The 25,854-nt window shown below is 37.2% G+C and overlaps 1 protein-coding gene across 1 annotated transcript; it reads right to left on the bottom strand.

Moving 5' to 3' along the window:
• LOC149081404 (eEF1A lysine and N-terminal methyltransferase) lies at positions 1–25,405 on the bottom strand. The gene is made up of 14 exons (XM_089238222.1): positions 25,094–25,405; positions 21,336–21,444; positions 19,304–19,532; positions 16,485–16,693; positions 16,179–16,302; positions 15,803–15,924; positions 14,409–14,543; positions 13,003–13,183; positions 12,721–12,898; positions 10,705–10,806; positions 3,783–3,853; positions 2,647–2,782; positions 2,339–2,467; positions 1–472 (listed from the first exon to the last, which is right to left on the bottom strand). The coding sequence occupies exons 2-14, from the start codon at positions 21,425–21,427 to the stop codon at positions 198–200; spliced, it is 1,983 nt and encodes a 660-aa protein (XP_089094348.1). The 5' UTR covers positions 21,428–21,444; positions 25,094–25,405; the 3' UTR covers positions 1–197.
• Positions 25,406–25,854: the final 449 nt, after the last annotated feature.

Here is a 25,854-nt window from a genome sequence, read left to right as displayed (position 1 = left end):
TTTTGCTTTGCCATTTTATTGCATTTTTATATATAAAAATATTCCTCTTTTTCGGCATATCAGATTGCATCAGAGAAAGAGTCGCAGAGAGATAAAGAACATGAAAATTTCAATATATACATAGAAGACTTTCTCCATTAGCACTCAAATGAAGTCCTTGTGACATTTGATTTTATTATGAGCTTTTGAAACAGAGTTCATTTTATCGATTCCAGAGCCGAAATTATTTCAGTGACATCGAAAGAGTCATCGTCTGATTTAGTCTGACGACTCAGGTGCTTCTGCAAATCCCGTGCCTGATGTTTCAATTTCTTGGAGGTGTGCTTTAGTGAAGAATTTATACAGTAAAAAATGTCATTGACTTCATTCGAAATTTTCCTGTGAAAAACTGTCATGAAACCTGATTTCAATCTGGAAACTATGTCTTCTCTGAGTTCTGAGTTCCGACAAACCAAATTCAAAATAAAAACGCCTGTAATAAAGAAACAAGCAGGTCATCGATGCAATGCTCAAAGAAGGGTAACAGGTACAAAATAAAAGCATGTTTGTGAGCAATAGTTGGTTTCAAGTCAATATGACATAATTGGCAGTCAAAAAAACAGCCGAATGATATTATGCTGGTTTGAAAGCATCTGATGAATGAATTGATAATTTTCTAATGGAGTTAATATTTTGGTGAACCAAAAACAGTAATTTTTTTACATTTTTTAGGATGTTAAAGCCATTAGACCAGGACAACTTCAATCGGTTGTTAACACAAAAACAACAGATAAAAATAACATGCAAAGCTACTCTGACATGCGATTACACCTAAATGAATAATCACAGAATATTGATATTCCATGACTTTTCTCATCTTTATGAGACCTTTGATTTCTTACATTGTTAATATTCTAGGTTTCTTATTTTTTTGGTTAAGTGGCAAAATGAAGTTCTACCTACAATGACAGAAGGGATCCTTTTTTCACCGCGATTCAGATTGTTCACTAATATGATTAGATATCCTGAAATGGACTTTTTTCCTTATGTGAACACAAATATTGGAAGAATAAACATTTTATCGTGTTGTTTGTTGGTGTTTTTCTAGTATATATTTTATATCGCTCAAAGCTGCACCTATGTACATTATTCAATCTAAATTATATTTAAAAATAGTGTATTAAAATTGTAGTTTAAATCACATTTGATGAGAACATTAAACCTGATAGGCAACTGTTTTCATGCAATACATGTTGCTAGTTATTCAGTAGGCTATATAATGAATAATTTGGGAGAAAAAGGAACTAAAATACTTGTCAACTGCCAATTTTGAAACCATATCAGATCCCACATTGTTGGGAAGCTAAGAAAAACTAGGTCTTGTATCAGGCACAGATGCATTGAAATCGTGGACAAACACAATTATGACTCTACTATATGTCCTGTGAATGTTCTCAATCAAATAAATTGCTTGTGCAAAATGTGATCAGCATCAAAAAGCTGTCTTAAGTATATGAATACTCAACAATTGTTCTGGATTCAACCACTATTTATGATTTTTTTTGTTCTGCAAATACAATCTCTTTTCAAATTCAATTTTAAAACCTGTCAGTGGACTGCTAAATGAAAATGGAGTTAAAAATTACGAGAATCAAAGAATCACAATCAAAACCCATTTTATAGCAAAAGAAACCCCACAAAATTAGTCTTTGTGATAACACGCCATTTCAACCAAAATTTCAAAAAAAAATTGGCACAGGAACAAGGGATTATTGCAAAAATAAATCAAAGAGATTTGTTTAAGGAAATTTTGGTAAAGAAAAATGATTTATATGTTCCAAATTTTTTTCTATTGTTGTCAAAACGCATTTTCTGTTGTTCTAGGTAGTTCGAAACTCCCATTCATTCTAATGGTAACAAAAACAGCAGTGCTCAGTGAAACGATCCCAAGTTCTTGATGCTTGTGTCTGATTCATACTCACAAGGATCAGATTGAAATTCCAATTAAACAGGCTCTCAAGTTATCTTCAAGCACTTGAAGTTGGTAGAACACAGTTGGCATGCAGAAAAATGATAAAGAACAAATGGTACCTCATAGTATCGAGATCATAGCAGCTGCTCAGAATTTCCAAAAAAAATAGTTCCTTCAAACTAACCATAGAATAAGTGTTTTTGCCCCAAGCAATTCATATATGTAAACTACTTGAGGAATCAATTCTCAAGATTGAATTTCACATAAGTTTTTATTCAAAAGTCAGAAAATAATAGCAAATTTTAAACCTTTAGAAACATTTTAATAACAAACACTTAATCACAAACTATTTAGATAACAATAATAACATTTTAATCATATATATACCTGTTTCTCCAATCAACTTTGATGCGACTGAAAGCATATCATTTTCTACGAATGCTGCAGGAGGACAACTCATTCCCAAAGATTGATCTTTATTATCGACATCTATCATGACAGCATTATAAGTGACACCTGTATATGGATACATATAATATTGAAATGAATTATACAAGAATGGGAGAAAAAACTATAATGTGAAACAAAATACAGGGAAATATGATTGAGCATTTTAATTTGAAGTAAATATAGCCAATACACTAGCATTCCTCAGTGGGAATTCTTGGACAAAATAAAAAGAAACATATATAAACCTTTCTCAACAGCATCTTTCATGAAAGCTATGCCATCTGAGACAGTAACAGTGAGGTTTTCATTGGTTTCAACACCAAACCATTCTTTAGACACAGAAACGATATCAGGGTCAAGCTCTACGACATTCATTTTCGCCTGGAAAACAAATGATACATTTCATTCAACATGGGAAAAGTATCAAATAATAAATCATTTAAATTAATTTCTACTTTTCATGCCACAGGTTTCCAACTGGTGTTCCATGGCACCCTGGGCTTCTGTGATAGTTTTGTTTTTAGGGTTCTTTGGAATCAAATGTTGTGAAACCCTTAAATATAAAAAAAACCCAGAAAGCTTTAATTTTTTTATTTTCTACCGATATTCTCAAAGCTGTTCTTTATTTCGAGTTTTGATGAAATAGTTCTCTTTAAAAAACTTTATTAGACCATTTGGATGAACAAACAACTGAGAAACAGTAATTCTAGTAATTTTCTCTCCTGATCTTGTCAGCAGACTATAATTTATATTTTAATGAGGCCCGCAAGCCACTAAGCATATTATCAAAGAGCATCAGCAGGTCATATGTTGAAGAGCCTGGCTTATATATAACTTGTGTAAAATTTTGGTAGTGCTAGATGGAGGATGCGGAATTGTGGATACGGTTGAAATGTTATTGAATTCTAAATTCGATAGCTCCCATGTAAAAAAAGATCATGGTTTTTGTTTTAAAATTCCCTATATTTCTGCATAAAAGTTTGAGAAATTAAAAATCATTGCATTTAATTCACCTGTGAACCACAGCCATTTACCAAATCACTCAAGAGGCCCATGAAAGACAACAAAATGACTTAAGTGGCCTATGGCACATTACAATATCACTGACAAGCACTCACAAGCCCCTCTAGTGAATTTATAGTGAGAAAAAAAAAAGGAATCATCCCAGGTTCCCCCCCTCAGGCTGTAGCCTTGTCAGACCCACCCTTGTGGGAATGAACATGCCCATGGCACATTTTCAGTTCAGTTAAGTGATCCATGGCACATTCCAAGATAATCTAAGTGGCCAGCAATATGTTTTTAAACCACCAAAGTTGCCTGCACTCGACACAAGGTTGAGCGCCCTTGGCACAAACCTTAAACGAAGAGAATGATTACTTACAGCAGTTAAGTGTCTTAGAATGTACATTGCAAGGCCACCTCCTCCAAGACCAATTACAAGTATTTCAGGACCTAGATTGACAAATAATTCATTCGATCAATAACAATGATTAGAAGTAAAGTTATAGTAAGTGAAACAAAACACTGAGATAAAAGTATTTTATTACTTGTATCTCAGTGATAAAATAGAAAAATAGCAATAATAGTCTGATAATGCCAATAATTAGAAGCCTGTCAAAACGACCCCGACCTGTTCTCAAACTCAAGAAAAAAGAGCATATGAACAGCATTTGAATAGTGGTACTTTTCAAATTTGGAAGTAACAATTCTCGAGAATGACCGGCAAAAACCATCATACACACAATCAATCACTGATGAGTGATCAATAATGCCTCTCAAATAAGAGAAGATGGTTCATCATTCTCATATTTTTATAGCACAAAATCACTCTTCTCATGTTTACAAGGAATTTCAGTCATGATATTTTTCACCAGACACAAATCCATGGCATAGCACCTCTGTTGACAAGTTTTTCTTCTTTTTTAAATGCATTTTTCCCTCCACTTCAGCATTTCTCAACTTTTCTGAACCCAAGGACCAGCAAAAAAGTCTGAAACAAATTACAAGACTATTTATGTCCTGTATTTATGGGACATTCCTGTAATTTTGTTTCTTTCTAATTTTTTCATACATTTGTCCTGTTTTTTTCCGTTTATTTTAATTTTTAACCTTTTACCGGCCGAATAAAGATTTGAGTTGATTTTATAAATATTTTTCTGTTATTTCCTCTTCTGATCTTTTAGTTTAGAGATATCAACCCTAAAATTCATGAAAAAAAATTTCTCATATTTTTTTAGGACTTGTTAATGTCCATAGAAAAAATATTAAAATCGAAAACCAAAAAAAAATTAAATTTTGTTCTTCCTTAAAAATAGGTGATTTAAAAAATTAAATTTATGGCATAAATGCTGAAATGAATGAAATTTTTCTTTTGTAAATTAAGTTTGGAATCTCATGCTTTCGGGAAGGGGGGGGGGGAATCCATTGCTTTCATTTAATATACAAATACAACGGCACAACAGGCAAAATGCCCAACGAGGTGGCTGAGAAAAAGATGCCCATAAAAATATGGATGTCATATATTTCACAAATATAGCAACTGTAACAGGCAAGCTGTTAACAAGGATGTACAGTAATACTTTTATTCACGAGACACGTGAGATTTAAGTTGTATCGAGAGAAGAAGACATTCTCGAGGAGTTCGATTTTAACCTTCATCACGAAGGGTTGTGTGTTTCGCAGGTTAATGCAGAATAAAGGAATGTTTCATGTTCGTCGCTTCGTATACACCTCACCAATCGTCACATTGGCGCCCAACGTTTAAAATAGACGCGTGAGTGTTTTTAGCTAAGCGGACATCCTAATTAGGTACCAAGTGAGTGAAAATGGCATACTTGGCGAAATATCGAAAAGACGAACTCCGTCGCCTTGCCGAAGAGATGGGCGAACCTACCGAACCCGAGATGAAAGTGATAGAGCTGAAGAAGCTGATTACGTCCAGTAAAGAATACGATGAGGTCTTCGCAAAAGGAGTGCTACAGACCCTCGTAGAAGAGAGAATTCGACAAGAAGAAACAGAAGAAAGAATTCGACGAGAAGAAACAGAGGAGAGGATTCGACGGGAAGATGCCGAAGAGAGGAACCAGCGAGCAGAAATGCAGTTCGAACTCGAGAGACTGAGGATAGAATCGGAGAAGTGCCAAGCTTCCGTTCGACCGGCTGTGACAAATCGGGACTTTCAAGTGTCGGTTCCGCGTTTTGAATCATCAGATGACATTTCACTGTTCCTGGTCCTGTTCGAACAACACATGGCATTACACCAGATTCCGGAAGAATTGTGGATTACGTATCTCATCAATAGCTTACCGAAGGAGGTGGCTAGGATCTGTGCCAGGGAGCCTGACGAGAAGTTCAAGGACTATCGGTATGTCAAGGAACTGCTGTTAAAGCGATTTAAGCTACATGCGGACAGACTTCGACAGCTTTTTGTAGAGCATCGGAAGAACTCGGAGAGTTCATGGCGTGATTTTTATTTTGAGTTGAAAACGTATCTTGAAGGGTGGTTAACAGAAGTTAAGGTCACAACATTCGAGGACTTGATTAATCTAGTCATAGCTGATCAGATGAAGAAGAAGTGCCCTCCACAAGTGAAAGAACATTTCATCGATGTATGGGCCATGTTGATCTCCCCATCGGAACTAGCGGAGAAACTCGACGCGTATGAAGATGCCAGGAGTACTTTCCCAAAGAAATTCAACCAGCAGTACGATGTCGAGGGTCGTCGAAAGCAAACACCGAGGAAATATCCATGGACGTCATCAAAACCAGTGATTCGTGCAGATGAACAGATACTTCCCATGATTAGCCTGGATGAACAGCGATCTGTAAGCTGCTATGGATGTGGATATCCGGGGGTAATTAGAGCGCAGTGTCCGACCTGTAATCCCGAAATGACAGCGACAACCGCTCAGTTTGGTCAGTTGGAACTGAATCTATGCTCTTCTGTAACAAAACCCGTAGCATTGTTAAAAATTCATGTAAATGGCAAAGTGGGAACTGCTTGTGCAGACAGCGGTGCTACGCACTGTATCGCAAGTGATACTCTGCATCGTATTTTGAAAGAGCAAAACGCCAAATTCCATCGGGAAACTATCGAGATGCGTCTTGCAAACGGACAGCAATCAACGGTGAATGTGTGGACCACAACGGTATTGGTCAACATCCAATGAAAGCGACTAAGGACGAAATTTATAGTTCTTCCTGGAATCGTCGGTAACAGAACTCTTTTGGGAATCGACTTTCTAGAGAAAGCTGGTATCGTGTTGGATCTCAAGCGAAGGCAATGGTTCTTCGGGGGAAAATACTCGGAAGCGATTCCACTTTGTGAACGAGTCTACGATTAAAACTGTTCAACATGTAGTAGAGCATGTTAACTTGAATTCTTGCCAACTACGACAAGTTGAAGGACAGCAACGGAAACAAGTGCTGAACAGGTCGTGGAAAAAGAATGAAAATTTTTTCAGTCCAGGGGGAGGAGACACTCCCTAAGGCGAAGTTCACCATGGTGATATGGCATCGGAACCTCAGCGGTGGGATCGGTTTAGACGTCTCAGGAACCAAACAGGTCACGTCCGTGACTATCCACGTCATGTTTCTGGCTATCCACGTCATGTTTCTGGCTATCCACGTCATGTTTCTGGCTATCCACGTCCTGCTGTCCATAGCGAAATCCACCGATCCGCAAGAAGCTTTCATCACCAATCGGTGCAAAGGCAACCACGAGTCACTCCGACAGGCAGGCAAGTACTAGACTTACGTTTCCGCAGGAACGAACGAGTCGAACTTTCCGGTGCCAGGCGACGCAGTCCAGGATCACCAGGATATTATCACATACTGCATCGTTGTAAAATGCCAAGCCAAACAATAACGTCTAGCAATAGCTTCCATGAGTCAAGGACCCAAACAAGTATAAGCAGTGCTAGAGAAGGGGACGATAAATGCAGGGGGAGCGGCATTAAATATTCGGATCAAAACCCTAACGCGCGTCGATCAGAAGGTCACAGCCATGCCCAAAGAAGTCGTGAAAACAGGTTGACTCCCATGCAAAGCCTTACAAGAGTTTCTGTGAAGCAGAAAGTGGAACAAAAACGGGATGAACGCAAAGGTTATGTTGACAATGGTTCCAAACCGAGTTCTCGAAGGAAGAACTGGTCGACAAAGTTCACGCCACAACGAGATGGACCGTACCCTGTGCTAGCCCAGAGATCGCCTACGAGGTACATAGTCGCTGATCCGGCCAAATCGGGTGTCTCTGTCAGCGTATATCGTACTTCTGCTCTCACACCATGTGCGAAACCGGATGCTGTATCTGTAGTGTCATCACGAAAGAAGGGACGACCACTCAAAGTTGGAACTAACAAGAACACTGAACAACTTCCCATAACGCCTATTGCTGGTTCCTTGCCGGGACGTCCGCGAAACCAGAGGGGGAGTATGTAACAGGCAAGCTGTTAACAAGGATGTACAGTAATACTTTTATTCACGAGACATGTGAGATTTAAGTTGTATCGAGAGAAGAAGACATTCTCGAGGAATTCGATTTTAACCTTCATCACGAAGGGTTGTGTGTTTCGCAGGTTAATGCAGAATAAAGGAATGTTTCATGTTCGTCGCTTCGTATACACCTCACCAATCGTCACACAACCCAATTAAAAATGCAATTAACAAAAATTGTAAACAATATATACACATGATAAAATATTATACAATGCCCATGAAGAATACTTATGGCCATCTTATTCCAAGTATGGACAGCCCCTTGATCTGCCCCAACACGTTCATCGCATCTCTTTTTAAACGTGTCAATTGTGTTACAATTTACTACCTCCGGGGGTAAGCCATTCCACTCATTAACAACCCCACTAGAGAAAAATTCCCTGCGACACCATAGCCTTGCATTCTCCCTCACCAATCGATACTGGTGTCCCCTTATAAGAAAAATATATTTTTCTAATTAATAGAATCAATGTTCCCAAACGTTAAAAGGTTGATGTTTACTAAAGTTGTTCGTACAAAGCATTTTTATAATCTATTTTTTTTTAATAACGTGATCCTCACGTATTCCCAAGGGATCAGCATGATCCGTCCAGGGAATTTGTTAGTGTTAGTAATTTTGTGTTAGAATTTGTTAGTGATAAATTATATTATGAAAATTATGGCAAAAAATATAGGTATTCATCTCGGATAGTTGTCAGGTTCAATGTTTTTCAACAATTTTAATAACAATTGGTGATTTTGCCTACTTCTGAGAATGTTTCTGATCACAACTGGCGATGTTCTATATTTTACCCTATTTAAGATCCCGGTTTATCGTATTTTTCTCAGTGAAATATGGCAAACTGATCATTTCCATTTTTTTCGTGAAATACTTTTTTTTACTGCAATTTGTGTTGCAGTCCTTTATTTCCCTCCCCCTCAGCAATTTTAGCAGTTGTAATTAGCAGATCATATTTAAGGCAATAAATTCAATTTTTGGCAAAATTTAGTGATATCCCGTATTTAGGATGACATTTTCCTCAATGATATATGGAGAACCTATGTATGAAGATGTAAAATTTTTTTTTACCCTATACCGTCATCAATAATATCAATTACAACGGTTGAATAATTTGCCATTCAGTTAGAATTAAATTATCAAGTCTGCGCGCAGACCACCTATACCACCATCCCAGACCATAGGTTGAGAAACGTTGCTCTATTTCATAGACTATATAGAGGATGAGCAGTCATAAACATGAATGAAGGATTTATCACAAAACTCAATATTTAATAACCATTTTATATTCACATCCTGTAGCAGGTTTTTGCTGGTTGCACCACCTACTGGGTATTTATGTAACTTTTTCTGTCAAAAAATATTCCCTGTCCTGATACAATGAGGGTTCGATAATTCTGAAGTGAACGGGCCCCCAAGTCCAACTCAGATTATCCAAAACAAAAAGAACTGCTTCCTAAGTAAAGTGGGGGGGGGGGGGAAGAATTCTAATCCTGTCTACTATTCTGCTCTTAATTCAATGGCTCAATTTGTTACACAATTGCCATGGCCCATGGACTGGTAAATGGGATAGAGCTGGCAGGTGCTCAAAGTCCTAGAGGGACCCAGATATATATAGATATGTTCCTCACTATAAATTTACCATAGAAAGGCCTGGAGATCCACCAAAAACCTCAGTCTATAGGGATCAAGATCACCTTCCAACAAAAATTACTCCCATTAGTGATAAAAATGGAAAAAAATGAAATAAAACTCGTGCTTGGCTAAAAACAGAGACGTTTTAAAGAAATTCCAGCACCTCGGATCATCCGTAACCTTGGACTTGCGAGACTCTGATTATTGTAATACTGAATTGCCAATCCCACCTTAATAAGATGATTCTAGAATTTTTTGTTTTTTTTCAAGTTTTCATGGACTTTCTACCCATCCGGCATTTATATCTATTAATATTACATTACATTACCAGGTAAGAGACAACACAGTGGTCAAAATTTTTCTGTTAGTATTTCCTGATGTGAACGATATAAATTAAAAAAGAACACACACACAGGAGTTTCTTAAATACAAATCTCTGTATAATAAGGTTTTTCACATAATGAATTATTTTTACCAGAACCAAAGCCATAACTGGCAAGGGGTGTGTGTGTGAAGGCAAGTCTGGTGAGTGGACGCAGGACCAAGAAGGAGAGGGATGTTGATTTCATTATTTTTGTTAATTTGACACGGTTGATTCAATATTATGCAAGAGCACTGCTAAAATGCCTGTCTGCCATAGGTGACAAAGTATCCGGTTGCAGCCATGACCACTACCCTGACCTGAACATGTTCTGGACTCTGCCACGAAGCTAGGCTGGAAGAGATCAAGTTCTGACCTTCATTCAGCCCTGACCAAAATGCTCATATTTTCATGTATTTGCTTTCCATTGAAATTTTTTTTTTTTTTTTGATGGAATAAAGTGACTTTGTTTTACAAAGACTCAACTGTAATAGTTTGAATCAAGGTTGGGGAACCTCCGATCAGAAGGCCAATTGCAGTCCGCCAACAAATGGGTTCATGAAAAAATTATGCACACAACAAGTTAAGTACATAAGTTTTGCGACCCATGAGCAGTAGCTTTCTCATACAGCTGGTTCACAGACTGAAAAAATTGTGCGTTCCTGGTTTAAAATTATTATAACAAGAATTATTTTAAATTTACCATTGTTTTTTTAAAGTTCAATAAAAACCATAAGCAAACTTCAGTATACAACATAGAGAGAAAGTGATACAGATAAACATTCAGAGGGAAATAAATTCTGCCGCACTTACTAGTGTTAATGTTAGACTCCAGGAGAGCCAATCCAGAAATCATCACAGAATGATGGCTGCAGGCCAAATAGTCAAAATCGATCTCGTAACCTCCTTCACCATCTTTAATTAAGAGTAGAGAGACAGAACATAAAAAAAACAAGACATGTTTTTTATACATAAAAAAAATATTTTGAATAGATTTCAAACTACAGTAGACTCTTGCTAATCTGACACACATCAGACCAAAGTGAGCTGGATTACCGAAATCTCTGGAAGGATCACTGGAAGTCAATTGAAAAAGCCCATTTAAATACTATAAACTTCTGAGCAAAGATATGCAGTGACATGTTTTCCTCTTTTGTGCTCGAAGAAAATTTGACTAAAAAATGCAGGATGGACGGACCATACTAGTGCACAGCCAGATTATCGTGAGTCTACTATATATAGTATACACAGAAACTATGTAAACTGATAAATGGGCTTCAGCTAATATTAAAAAGGAAATAAAATATAGGAGATTTCTTTTGTAACAATGTGCTACTTTACACTAATGAGGCAATCGGAAACAATATTATTGAACTTTTTAATGATAAACACTGGGGCAATAACATCATTTGTCATGAGAGCTGCTTTCATCTAGCAGGATTTCTGTTTTCTTGCATTTTCCCTGCAATCCTTAAGGCTCGTCTTCATTGTCCTTAAGTGGTTTGTTGAGCTTCCAGCTAATGTGTAGGGGATGTATGATTTATTACAAGACAGGCAACACACACACCAAACAAATGACGTATCCGATCACTGATCAATACATCAAAGAGGCTCATGATATGCCTATGAAATTTTATATGGCAGAAAGCTGTGGTATTGTGTTTAAACATGGTTAAAACATTGGTTTAAACAGGGATGTCAGGGGGGAGGGGAGGATGCAAAAATTAAGCCTATTTATTTATATTCTTTCTATCAAAGCAGTCCAAAACTGCAGTCTATCACCATCTGGGAAATTTACGTCCATTTTAACCGGAAGACGCGAGTTGTCAGAATTATTTAGTGTACCTTATCATTGTAATCATTGTGTACGTAGTGATATGTGTGTTTTAGTTATCAATCTTCCAAATCGGCATGTAATTTAAATGAATATGTATCTGTTTGGTTTTTATATATGTGTTGTGGATCTGGTGCTCACTGTGGCAAGAATTTTTGAATGGGTCATTCAAAAGTTGGGATTCAAAGTTGGAAACAACAAAAAACTAACTTCAGCAGATGGGACGGATTGTTCACTCGTTCACATGTCAAGTAATTTTCCACATGACCAAATGTCCAATCATGCCCCCCCCCCCAAGGGCGGAGCTGACAGGCCTGGGACAATTCTCATAATTTTTTGCTTTTTCATGCTATAAATTAACTATAGAAGGACCCGTGAAAAGTCTGACCAGGGCCCCCGCAAAAGATCACAGCCTACAGAGCCTGCTCTAAGATGTAGGGGCCATGTTTCAGATTATACTTTTCTGTGGATAAGGGATTTCCTGGATTGCACAATGTGGGAGACCTACTATCGGTGGTTTTCTCAGGATCAATAGGAAAAGAACTTTCTTTATCAATGGCTGGGATTGGACCTGAAGGAAGCCTCTACAGTGGTAGACAGCATCTTACCTACTGTGATACTAGTACTCCTGTTTATGATACTGGCTATGCATGGGAATACCCATCAATATTATTTTTTACCATCCCTTTGGGGCAAAGCTGATGCTATTTATGACTATACAACATAACTACATTACACAGGGCCGAAATTAGGGGAGGGAGGTGGGGGACAAAAAGGTCAACTGCACTAGCTGGAACACTTTAGTGGAGGGGGTAAATTTTAGAAGACAACAAAAATAACAATATAAAATTCATCAAATTTTACTGTGATGGGGGTGGCAAAATCTTGTTTGCCCTCCCCCTCACAAAAATCCTAATTACGCCTTGATGTTACATGTAACTTCAAAAAAAAAAAAGTAAATAAATACATTCAATAGGAGAGGACCGGAAAAAAACCTTTGAGTCTTGCTTCTGATTGAATCATGAAAGGACTGCCAAGAAATATTAACCTCCGATAACGAGTTTTGTCGTCCCCCATAACATCCTCGACAACATACTGACCACTGAACTCGCTGCTGCCATAGGCTTTGATCTCTCGCCAACCAACATCTTCTCCAAGAGATAAAAATGGAACCTATTAAAATAATTAATAGTCACACACTAGATTCCATCAATTTTATGAATTATAACATATACTGTGCTGATAATAAAAAATACTTTTCTGTCAAAAGCGCATACTTTTGAATCCACATTCCCAGGTGCCAGTTCCATGACATTGGCAGAAAGATCTTCTTTGATTTCATCGAGGCTATTGTAAGTGAAGTCCCTTTGCAAATGAACAACTATCAATCGTCCACAACTTGCATTTCTGATGAGCTCTTTCCTGCCTTCATTACTGGCAAACATCCATTCCGTTTCCCTGAAATACAATCAATAGAAATTCCAATTGAACGTTAACAGATGTAGCTGCTACAGTGTTCCGAATTGTTATTGAATGCATAAATAGATTGAGAATTGCTTACATAATCACAACCAGTATGAGTTTGTTCTCCTAAGAAAAATGACTTATATACTAGTGACGAAGAGATAATACAAAAAACATCCACTCTAAAGAATATCGGATATATTGCTCCACTTCATGAGAGTCACACTCACAATATAGTTTCACATGAAGGATTTTGCATCCTAAATAAAACCATTGTTATAGTTGGAATCTATAATTGCAAACTTGAAGAAATTCTTTCATAGTTTTTAAACTTCCAAAACCTGGAGAGTATTATAAATTGCCCCTTTATATGAAATATTTTAAAACAAATTAAGAAACAAGTTGAATAAAGCAATATTATATACAGAAGATAATGTAGCTAATAATGAAGACAACTACTTGAGTAAATACATTTTCAATGTGACTATATTGGAAATAATGCAAAGATTTAAGTACAGTCAATTTGAATGTCGAATATGCAGCGGTCAATGAAAAACTTCCAGTTATCGTTTGCTCAACTCATCTGAAGTAAAAAAAATGGAATTTTTTAAAATACATATCCATTTACATATATGGTAATGGTAAGAAATATCAAACTACCCGAGATTATTATACCTAGTACAAGATTATTTTCTGTCAAAAAAGTATCAATTTTTAACTGCCTCTCACTTCATTAGCATTTGAAGAGTCTTGCTCAAACTACAAAGTTTTCTTGAGATTTCAATGTCTTTCCACATTTCAGCTAGAATTTCTTTTTGTTTCAAATCTAAAACTTTCCATTTTTTAATCAATATTTCCGAGAAAAATCAATGCACAATCAAATATTCACTCGGCACTCAGGGAAAGCAAAATGAGAATTTTGACACGATCAGACGTGTAACAAAAGTTTTGCAAGCACAGATGCCTAAATTGATCATCATTGGTGAGTTTTTATCTAGAAAACTAGAGAAAGAGGGAGGGCAAAAAAAAAATTTCTCAAATCAGGTAAGCTGTATCCTTAATTCCTAACTAGGAGAGTATTACTAAAATTATATTTAAGGTTCTGAGGGTGGGGGGGAGACCATGCAAATACTTTGACTAAAATCTATACCTGACTCATCTGAACTCGACTTATTGCGCATTGACTGTACTTTGAAAAAATTGGGTGAAACAGACAAACCTTCCTTGAGGCACAATGAACACCGCAAAGCGAGTTTGGCACTTCCTAATCGAGTCCACAACAAACAATTTGTACTTCACCTTTCCTGTCTTAGAGCAACACAGCTCTAGGGCTACATGTTCTTCTGGTATTTTCCTGAAAATCAAAACACAAAATTATTGCCATGAATGAATGAACGCCAGGGTCTCTGCCACCGGACTTATCCCGTTGCAGAGATCTCTTCCAGCCCAGCTTCATGGCAGAGTCTGGAACAAAGTGAGTGTGTACACCTAACAGCCTGAATGTGTAGCTAGTGTTGTGTATGATATTTCAGTGCTGCCATCTATACTTCAAACAAAATTATTGCCAGTAGAGTATCATTTTAAGATCAGTTTCAATGATATATATACAGATGCATAAATACACAGATATGAATATTGCTTGAACAAAAGGGGAAAAAATAGAACAAAGAGAAAAAAAATGGTATGAAATATACCACACACAATCTCATATTTATAATGTGTAAACATTTTTCGCCTACTAATACACCAAAGTCCTTACAATGAGCTTTAAAAATCTGAAACTTAAAAAAAAACATTTGTGTGAGAGACATGTCCTTAAACTATATTAATTTTTTTAGAGTTTTATTGCGCTTTTATATATACATTTCATTTTACTTTTACTTTACACCATAGAATTAGTACATTTTAATCACTTCAAATACAGGGTTTTGGTAACAAATTTGGACAACGATCATTATTTGCAGTATCGGCAGTGATTACCCGGGCTGGGAAAATTGCAAAAAAAATCTAGGCGCAACAAAAAATTTTACCAGAACAAAAAGGTTCAAAACAATGCTTCTTTTGACTTTTCAGGACATAGTGACCCCCTTTCATGTTGGCAGATATGCTGCTATAAATTCCAAACATTTTGGGCTGTTGTCAGACTACAATTTAGCAATTTTGGGTACCAATACCAATTTTTTAGTTGCCACGGCAACCAAGCAAATGGGATTTGTCCAGTCCTGGAAATTATAAAAAAAGCTTCCTTGTTCGAGCATGTTAGAAAAAGGAAGAAGGGGAAAAAAGAAATAGAAGAAAAAAAAATAGTGGAAAAAAAACAGTACAGTAGAATAAGTACATAAGAGAGTACTCTTTCGCCCTCATCCTCTCTCTTACATACAGTATATGTATAGTAGAAAGATAAACATTATATGTGGGGGAAAAATCACTGAACAGAAATATAGAAAGAATGAGGGGAGGACGTAACTTCCATTCAGGAAGGTCATGTAAGGTCACAATGAAAAAAAAGGGTTAAAAAAAAAAACCAGGAAAACTGGAATTAATATCTCCTACTTGCGTTTGGATGAAATATATCTCATCCGTGATCATCGCATTAAGGGACTAATGTTTTACCTTTCACTTAATTGGTGCTTCAAGAAAGCCAATCTCTGCATCGAACTTATGCACTGAATCACATCCTCAATATCACACATTCTTTTTGGAATCTGTTCATCATCAACCACCAACTCAAGAATCTGAAAAAAGATGAAAGAAAATAAGAGAAAGAAAGTCACATAATGGAGAATATTCACGCACTATACATCAGAGTGACAGTCTCAGAGAAGTTTCACAGTATTTTGAATAATGTATTGGTTATTTTTTTTGCAAAGAGCTTAATTTTGATTAGACTTAATTTTGATTAGATTTTTTTAACTGCAAAGAGCTCAGAGAAATATTTTCATAAAAAATATATCAGCTAGCAAACGTAAAACAATGTCATTCTACTTACAGGAGAAGAACCCGGAACCTTCTTCAACTTTGCACAAACAACGACAAACACTGGAAAATTTACTGACTGTGATGTATACTTCTTCTCAGCATCAAAGCAACGATATATTCGGATTAACCATTCCCTAAGTAAAAAATTTTTTTTGGAAAAATAAAATTAATTAGTTTAAGATTGAATTGAGTGAAAAACTGACGGAAATAACCCTAGCTTTCACAAATTTTCATTTCAATCAATTTTGGAAAAACCTGCAAGCTCATAAAATTTAGAATTTAACAAAAATGCAACCTGTACGAGGATACAACCTACTCTGAAAAAAACCATGATAATATTTTCCTCAAGATATGCTCCTGCAGCAATGAAACACAGATGTAACGCCCTCCAAACTTCAGAACACGAGCTATTTCTGCAAATGCGTGATCAATACTCTCAGATACTTTCGAAGACCCGTCTACCATAATTGAATCCAGCGTACCTTTGTCAATCACAACACTGAATTCTTCATTTTCAAATTGCATCTGCCAAAATAAAGAAAATTATCAGTCAAATTATCACTGAAAAAATAAATGAAATTCAGCATTATTATAGTATAACCGAATAAAATTTTGAAACGATCTATCAATGTTTCTTATTCAATTTTTTTTTTCAAACTCGTGTGATACAGAATTGATGTATTTATACAGGGTGTAACATAATTCCCTCGGGTTTTAGAAAAGTCATATTTAACCCTTTCAGCTACAATCCCAATATATCTTCTCAAACTTGATCAGCTTTATTTCAGCCACCCTGAAATACGAGTGTAAGGTTCAGGATAAAAGAGTGAGAAGAAGGCTTTGGAGAAACAGAAGTTATGAGAAAAGAAAAGGGAGCCAACTGAGACATTCGAAAAAATGAGGGGGAGGTTAAAGAGAGTGAAGACGGGGAAAAGTTCACTATGAGTATATAAGTATCTTGGCTTCTAAAAATGCCCTGAAGTTGTTTTTACAGTAAAACATTTTCCATTCCTCCCTCCTCAATCAACTGCCAGCGGGCAGAGTCAGTGGAAGTTTCACTGGATTTCAGTAAAATTTAAATATCAAAAGAAAATACTCTTTATATGTTATATTTACCAATTTCTGTTAATATAAATGCTTTTTGAAGGGTAGGCCTAGTAACTCAAAATTTCTCGGGAAGAAAATTTTTGAGCCTCCCCAAGCCATTTATGGCCAACCCGAAGGTTCATCCTGCGTACGCCACTAGGTAGGGAAAGACCGGTCCCCCCGTTTCCACCCATGATTTTATTGCTCTGCTATAGGTATTTAATTTTCAATTGCAACACATATTATTGAAAGGTTGCATAAAATTTCTATGATAAACACAACGTTTAATAAAAATTGGCAACATTGATAAATCGGCAGAATGAATATGCTAGAGTCTATCAAGGCCTTCTATGAGAAAATCTCTTTCCCTTTGTTGATGGGAATTATCTGATATCCCAGAATGCTTCTATTTCACTACTGAGTTCCTAATAGGATTACCTCCCCAACCCAAAATAGTCTTCGTGATAATCATAGACGAAAACCGATACCTCAAACAACACTCAATTGTTCATTGTGGCATTCTTCTATGTATGAGTATTTGTGTTATCAGTGTGTAGGAAGATACATGTGCCCCTTCAACTCTTCTCCCCCCCCCCCCATCTCTTTTTATTTTAAAGATCTTCAAGTAAGGGGCAGTCTGAAAGATTAAAAATAGAGAAAGAAAAAAGGTGTATGACATGGCAGTATTAGTGTCTGGTGCAATACAAAAGATATGGGGGAGAGAACTGGTTTTCTCAGACGCAAATGTGCGTTCCTGGACCTTTCAAAACTATTTTTGCTGAATGCATAATTGAGCTGCTGCCCCTTTTGGTACACAGAGTTGTGTACATTGAGTTATAATTGTAATAATTGTTATAATTGAGTTACAATTTATAATTGTTTATGTACATTGAGTTTTGACGCACATGTGCATTGCAGCCTCTCAGCTGGTTAAGAGAAATCATCCTTACAGACTATAACATTTCACATGATCACATAGTATACAATTGGACCCTCCCTGATATAATGAATTCTGATTCAACAGATTTTTTTTCTAAAATTCTGACAAAACTAAAGGTCAACCCCCGTATTTAACAAATAAAACCCTTCGATATATATAACAATTTTTTTTTCTTATTTCTTATTTTTCAAAACCACAATCTGAAGATCTGATCTCTCAGGATTTGACTGTCAGCTCTTCTTTAGAGACAAATGAAAAAAAAGGGGAGTAGAAATCTGTTCCTCTTTGAATAAAGGAGGCAATAAAACCATTTAGAGAGTGCGTGGTGAATGTTTCAGCGGTCAATTGGTGTATACCAACATTGGTGTATACCCACATTGTGCTGTCAGCATGTTTAGATTTCAGTAAAGAAATAAAGTTACCGCAAGTTTGTGCTCTGTCTTGACAAGCAAATAGTGGTGGGTCATCTGAAGAGAAAGCATTTTGTTTTTTGATTAGCCGAAAGCATGACAATTTTGTCAGAATTTTATAAAAATGTTGGTCGTACCAAGCAAACTTCTACCAAAAAATTTTTTCCGTGCATCCTCACTTTATTCTTATAAGTTAATAATATATATATTTTTCCGATTGTTTTGTTAGGAATAAGTTGTATCAGCAACCCCGAAGTAAGTAGATTTTAAAACTTGCCGTTTCGAGCATGTTTATGTTCTTGATCAATATGACCCCAATTTAACGAGTAAAGTTGTTCATTTCTTCTGATTCCTTAAATCAGGGTTCGACTGTAAGAGATCATTCAAGTATTACATCAGCATCAAGGGGGATTCGGATTTGCTGACTTTTGATGACAAGGGAGAGGGGGGTTTGAAGGTTGCATACGTCACCAACCACCCCTTTTTGAAGATATGAAATATTCTAAGCTAAGCTGCTGATGAAATTTTGCTGACGGGGGGGGGGGGGGGGGGGGAGAGTCAAAAATGGCTGAAAATCTGCTTATGTAATGCTTGAATGGCCCCTAAATACAAATTCTAGTATGCCATTGCAGGCAAAGAAAAATTTATGACAGAAAATGTTTTATTATGATGGGAAAACAAAAAAAAACAAACAAGTACTTGAAATAGATCCATTTTCGCAAACACCATGTCAGGACAAGACTCTGTGTATTTTTCTTTCATCTGGTCAATAACAGTGGCGCTAATGTCAATATTTATTATATTGGAGAAGCCAGCATTGTACAGATCTGAGGAGAGCGAAGAATTACCACAACCGAGAATCAACAGCTTGTCTTTCCCTCTGATGTATTTGCTGAAGATTCCTTTCAAACTCTCATAGTCACTGTACCTATTGAATAAATAGAAAATGAGTGAATGAAATATGGTTTTGGAGGTATTAAAGCTTCCTGGGTTGTTATGCTGTGTGTGATCATATGATCAAGGCTTTTCACCAGCAAACATTTTGTCTACTAAGGAGGTGGATATCATTGGGACAGGTGATGACAAGCAAGAAGACTGAACAACCTTCTTCAAAGATTGTGCTTCTCCAAAGATCTACTGGCACTTCAGCTATAGACACAGAAAAACCTGTATTGTCATTGTGACCAGAACAAGTGATACATTGATGTTGGTATTACATGGCAGCTTTTCATTGATTGGAGGTTTGGAGACTTGAAATTTAGAAAGGAGATGGAATCTCACCCAACCAATCACGAATGGTCACGTCATACCAACATTGATGTGTCTTTCCCTCAGAATATTGATATAGATTCTACAGCATCTCAGCATCTCTAGCCAAAGCAGCAGTACATCACCAGTCTTCCAAGGGCTTGTTTTGTCTCTCTGCTTGCTGTCACTTGCACCAATAATGTACACTGCAGCATGAGCCACCCCTCAACATTAAAGATGTGTGCAGTTAACCAAATATATATATACAGGGAAATCTTGCTATAACATTACTCCATAAATCCCGCTAAAACATTGTTTTTTTTCAACTCTTGTTTGGAAATGACCAAAGTCTAATATTAAACTGCTGCTTCTCAGTATAATGATAATCTCTCCACAACTAATAGTTTTTTGTGGTACACACACAGTATATTTATATTGAGATTTCACTGTACATGATATATCAGGGCGTGACAAATCGGAAAAAAAAACAAAAAACAGACACAATTTTTAAGGAAAAAAAAATTTTCACCCAAGAAAAGCAGGAGTTATCCAAGAATTTACCAAGAATTACCAGTTTTACCAAGAATAAAACATCTATTTCGATAATACCATTGTTTGCTCACCAGCAGCTAAAGCCATAGACTGAAGTGGGTTGAGAGGGCACAGCCATCTTATATATTGTTCCAGACTCTGCCACGAAGCTGGGCTGGAAGAGATCTCGGCAACGGGATAAGCCCAGTGGCAAAGTTCTGGCATTCATTCATTCAGCCATCTTAATATATGGCCCCACCCAGGAACGACTCAGGGACCCCCTCCCTCAAGTGAAGAAAGGGCCTCATGAAAATGTTGGTCAAGTGGCAGTGAGTACATAAATTGAGTAGCAGGTATTTCTGGCCAGGTTTGGGCCTCTGATGTTGTTAAGATGCCCTTGGGGGGGGGGGGGTGTTACCTCTTCCATTCAAAAATACAAATACAAGGACACAACAAGCAAAATGCTAAACGAGGTGGCTGAGAAAAAGATGCCCATAACAAGAAAATAGTGGTCTAAAGTTCTTAAGGATTCTTTTTCTTGTCACTCCGGTGGCACCATCCATTTACAAAAATTGGGAAAAGTGACGTTATGAAGAGTGCGTGAGTGGTATCCACCTCTTTCTCAGTTTCAGAACCTGGCAACCCTAAATATGGGTGGATTGGTGAATGAATACAACCTGCTCAGTAACAAGTAATACAGTACTTAAGGATAAAATGCAAACAAAATTGTTTTTATTGTCATTAAATTACATTTCATATTAAAGCAAAATTTATTTTTTACTAAGAAATAAAATCTTTTTGCCAATTATTTAGATATTCAATTATATGAATGGGGTTCGAACCCATTTGATTCGGATAATTGGAGTTCTACTGCATATGAATAATTTCGTCTCAGTACATGAGGAAAACTACAACAATATTTTATACGAAAGTAAATGAAAAACTATGATACCATTCGAACGGCTTTGACTCCAATTTCACAAAAAAATCATCCCAATACTTTTCTCTGGCAAACTCTGAAGTACTTGATGGAAGCAACTCCATCGTTCTTTTAGGCGAATCTTTGAGAGAGAGGAAAAAAATGAATACTTTTATAATACAACAGATTTTAAAAACATTGTTATCCACCACAGATCATACTAAAAAAATGAGCAAACAAAAATGAAGAAAACAATATTAGTAGCAAAAAAGAACTACAGTATACTTCCGCAACTTCAACTGGCGGGGGGCACCAGCTATTTGGATGTTATCTGTCTAGCCCATTCCTAGCATACCAGATGATATGGCTATTACAGGTATGCAGGTCTCCCTTGCTGTTTTTTGGTATCCCAGCTATTGTAGGGTAATATGGTAATAAAATTTTTCTATAGCCGAGATTGCTCTGGACCTACTTGCCCTGATTAATCCAAGTTCTATTGTATTGGCAAATGATATAGTCAAAAATTTCAGTGGCAAGTCAATGACAACCAATACTTTTGGCAGTAATTTCCCAGTAGTCAAACATAACTCCCACACCAGACACTCTCAGTAAGCAGACACCTCCTGTGAATGGACGCTTTTTTGAACTATATCAACACGGCTCTGTGTATTTTACTATTGCGGAAAACACTCTTGCTCTCGTTAGTAGAAAAATCGGGTGACCAAGGGAGATTCCTCCATTCTTTTTATTTTTACGGCACAACAAAAGAAAAAGAAGATTGTGTCTTCCCTCAAAATCTCCTGCAGTGGTAAACGAAAAGAAAAGAGCTAAAGTGTGTGTGTAGTTTTATCTGACCAAAATCGCTATGTGCTGTATGTATATATGTGCACTGCCTATCAATTCTTTTCTTTTCGAAAAATAACCCTAATCTTTTATACACTCAAACCTTAAATTTTTTTTCCTCATCTCGGTCATTTTTCATGCATATTTTATACAGTTACTTTTTCAAATACGTACTTCAAAGATTTTTTTCCAGTAGGTCGCACCACCCTAAAACTGCCCCTGCCGGGAGAAACTGAACCTCTTATCCACTACAATACCAAGGTATTTTGTGTGCATGACAGGGTAGATAGGTGTGCCTTACACCACAATATGAGCATTGAATGGTAGATTAATCTTATTAGTAAACCACATGAATACCATCTCTGTTGCATTTAACTCAACATAGGTTCTGACGCACCAGCGCTCGACCAGTTCCCCCCCCCCCCCCCCGCTCCTGTAAGTTTGAAAGAGCCTTCCTAGGTTTCCTATCCATATAGCAGAGGGTACTATCATCAGTGTAAAGAGCCAGGCCCATCATTTCAACTTTTTCCGGGGGGGGGGGGGGGAAATAAAGAACATGTACTCAATGTATGTATATATATATGCCATTTTTAGTGTATTTTCAAAAGCCGGGAGGGGGGCCATTGCCTCCCTGACCCCACAAATGATGGGCCTGTAAAGAGCTATAATGCCTTTAGGGGCAACCGAGCCTTAGGGGCAAATCATTCATGTTAAAGTTGTGCAGGATAGGACCCAGCGCATTTCCTTGAGCAATCAAAGATCAAATAAGTCTAGAATTTGATGTTAAATCATTTATCTGTACTCAGAAAGAGCGTGAATCGAGATAGTTGCTCACAAATTGATATACAAATGATCTTGAGCAGAAGCCCTTCATGCCAGACTTTATCAAATGATTTTTGTAGATTGAAAAAGGCTATGTTTTTATAAATCAGAAGCATTGGCATCTATGCGTGTTCCTTAATCCAGTCAGGAATACCCAGTGGATTATTAGTAGGAGCGCCAAGAGTGGACTTGGTGGCTGTATTAATAATAGTATCTGTAAAAACCTGTAAATCTGACTCAATTTGAGCAAAGGATACAGATACAATATAATCAAGATCACTAAGGAGACCCTAAGTCGCCAAGGCCAGCATAATGGTGATAGGTTGCCGAGCGTATGGATAGCCAGATAGACTGCTATCCATACGCAGATTATGCCCTGATCGTTTTATTATTTCAAAGAGAGTTTGGATTTTACATTTATATACTGAGATTATTGATTTATACTAATATTATCTATAATATCATTGTTGGTTTCCACTTTTATGTTTCTATGTAAGTGATTTTTTTTCTGGCGTTCACAGTCAGTTACGGCCTGGGCGACTTTTCGTCAGGCTGTCTAACCTATTTGGCACTGGGAAAAAAAAATTGCCAAGGGGAATCTGGATTATACTGCATCTGTTCCGAGCAAAGTTGCCACCTTTGGAGTAAGGAAATGTGAGTCTGACGAACTTATGCTTAGATAAAGGTCAAATCACAACTTTCTTTGACTTGTGTGTAAAGGGGATATTGAAATCCGCTTCTAAGAAAATGGGGTTATGATCTTAAATAAGAAAGGGTTGCACATCAACCGACATTGCAAATGCAAGATTCTTCGTGAGCGCTGTCTTAAATACCTGAATTTTGGCTGGCCTGGTCAGGAAAGAGCGTTCGATGCAAACGGTTGAATGCCTTTAGGAATGCATAGATTCTTAAATAACTCTACCCTGTCTGTTTCAGGAAAAAGAATTCCAAAGAAACGACTTAGCATTCAAGTAGGCCACAAAGTATCACAGGATACGAGCAGTCGAACAAATCGGCAAAGAGTGGAGTATCAATAACGTTATTGGGAGGCTTGTACTGTCACAAACTCAAATTCTAACCTACTGATTGTTGACATAAATTTCGATGGCGAGAGCCTCGCACTATTGTGCAGTTGGAGGATGGCACAGCTGATGTCTTTTGATATAGTAAAGCGGGGTTTTCCTAGGAGCAGATTTCCTGTGCCGCGCGCAACGTGATTCACCCAGCGCGACACGCCGTCCGCTCACCAATAAGAAAATTAGTATGACTGTTTTCCTACAGAGCGCAATACGCCTCACGACAGCGCTTTACGTCGGGCGTGATTGGCCGACTGCTTCTGGAGGAGTCAAATGCGTCGTGCGCCGCGGTTTTTGCCGATATTCTCTTCACTCTCGTGGTTTCTTTTCCTTCCTTTCAAACCGGAGCATCAGTGATGGTAACTCGTGGGAAATTTCCCATATTCGTGGGAAAAATTGGCCAAAATTGGTCCATATGGGAAATTTCTTGGCGTTTGTGGGAAATTTTGAAATTTGGTCAAACAAAAGAATTTCTGTTGAAAAAAATATATAAATGCCAAACAATGCTTTTCTAGTGTAAAATAATTGACTACATATTTCTACCGATAGATGGCAGCAAAAATTTCGGAATGTGTGGGAAAAATTTAGTCAAAAGGGAAATTTTTGAGGGAAATTTTGCTTGACGAGGTTACCATCACTGCGGAGCATGCAGGCGACAGAGTAGCTGATGCCAAGGCCATATATTATAACATAGCCGCCCTGATCTGATGCGCCATGCTAGGAAAACACAAACGCGTAGCGTAATTATGTAACACGTTTCTGCCGGCGCGAAATGATCTAATTCGGTTCACGCGGCGCAAGAAACCTATTCCTAGGAAAACCCGGCTTTAGCTAAACTACGAAAACTTCTATCCTGTCGTATAGAAGGACCTCAATGAACTATATATAAGGGGCCCCGAAAATTCATATTTGCCTAGGGCCCGAAGTTATGAAAAAAAGGTCCTGGGGGCCATGCGGTAATCATCCATCTAAGAAAAAAAAATTTGCATTCAAACAGCGAAAGAAACAAATGGTTATACCGCCACTTCACAGTATGACAAGGGCACTCACCGAAAAATTTCGTCACTTATTGCCGAAAGAAATCGATAAAATAATTAATTGACCATCTTGTGAACATGCTCAAAATTTAGTAAACAACAGTTCGGTTCTCAATGTTAAATCACACAAATATCAATGGGTATTCTGTTGTCTCAGCCCTGACAAAGCTGAGTTAAAGATACACATGATAAACATTGTCACCAAAGCTGTATTAATCTTAAACCGCTTTGATTGTCACCAAAAAACCTGTAGAGAATATGAACTTCATTTTCAATTTAATTTGCAGGGTACAAAACCGAATGAAAACTTCTGCTCTCTTGCAACACATTCAATCCTTGCAATAGTAGTCTTTAATTTTTGCAAGAGATGGCGTCTGCAGACGAGACTTCGTCTCGTCTGCAGACGCCATCTCTTGCAAAAATTTCGTCTCGTCTGCTTTTCCCAAGGTTCTTTGTTTTGAACGTCTTATTATGTGCTAAAAAACGAGCTGAGCTGTTATTTCAATGCGGTTTGAGGGCTTTACCAACACCCCCTAAAGAAGAGGGTGTTTGTCTTTATATTGCAATATAAGCTTCTGTCCTGTATATATTACAATATAAGCTCCATAGTGTTTGTCCTTAAAGAGAAGTGGTCTTCTTTTAGGGGGGGGGGGAAATGTTGGCTTTATCAGTACGAAACAAGACTGAATGAAAACTTCTGCGGAAACAAACTTACTAATCACCGCAGGAGTGACTTCTTGTTAAATTACGATGTCTCACCAATTTTGGCTGTAA

The sequence above is a fragment of the Pholcus phalangioides genome, unplaced genomic scaffold, assembly GCF_987345545.1.
Source record: "Pholcus phalangioides strain wild (caught in Gottingen) unplaced genomic scaffold, Ppha-v1.0 ptg000010l_1, whole genome shotgun sequence".
NCBI classification, from domain to species: Eukaryota; Metazoa; Arthropoda; class Arachnida; order Araneae; family Pholcidae; genus Pholcus; species Pholcus phalangioides.
The sequence above is the reverse complement of the archived record's forward strand: the minus strand, read 5'-3'. Positions and strand labels throughout refer to the sequence as shown.

What these genes read in the sequence shown, in the direction of transcription:
- LOC149081404 (XM_089238222.1), bottom strand. Translation starts at nt 21,427, where the DNA reads ATGGAGTTGCTTCCATCAAGTACTTCAGAGTTTGCCAGAGAAAAGTAT. An exon ending in CGAAAATGGATCTATTTCAA is followed by an intron (nt 16,694 to 19,303) that starts GTACTTGTTTGT and finishes TTATTTTGGCAG; the next exon opens with ATGCAATTTGAAAATGAAGA. An exon ending in TTCATTGTGCCTCAAGGAAG is followed by an intron (nt 13,184 to 14,408) that starts GTTTGTCTGTTT and finishes ATTGTATTTCAG; the next exon opens with GGAAACGGAATGGATGTTTG.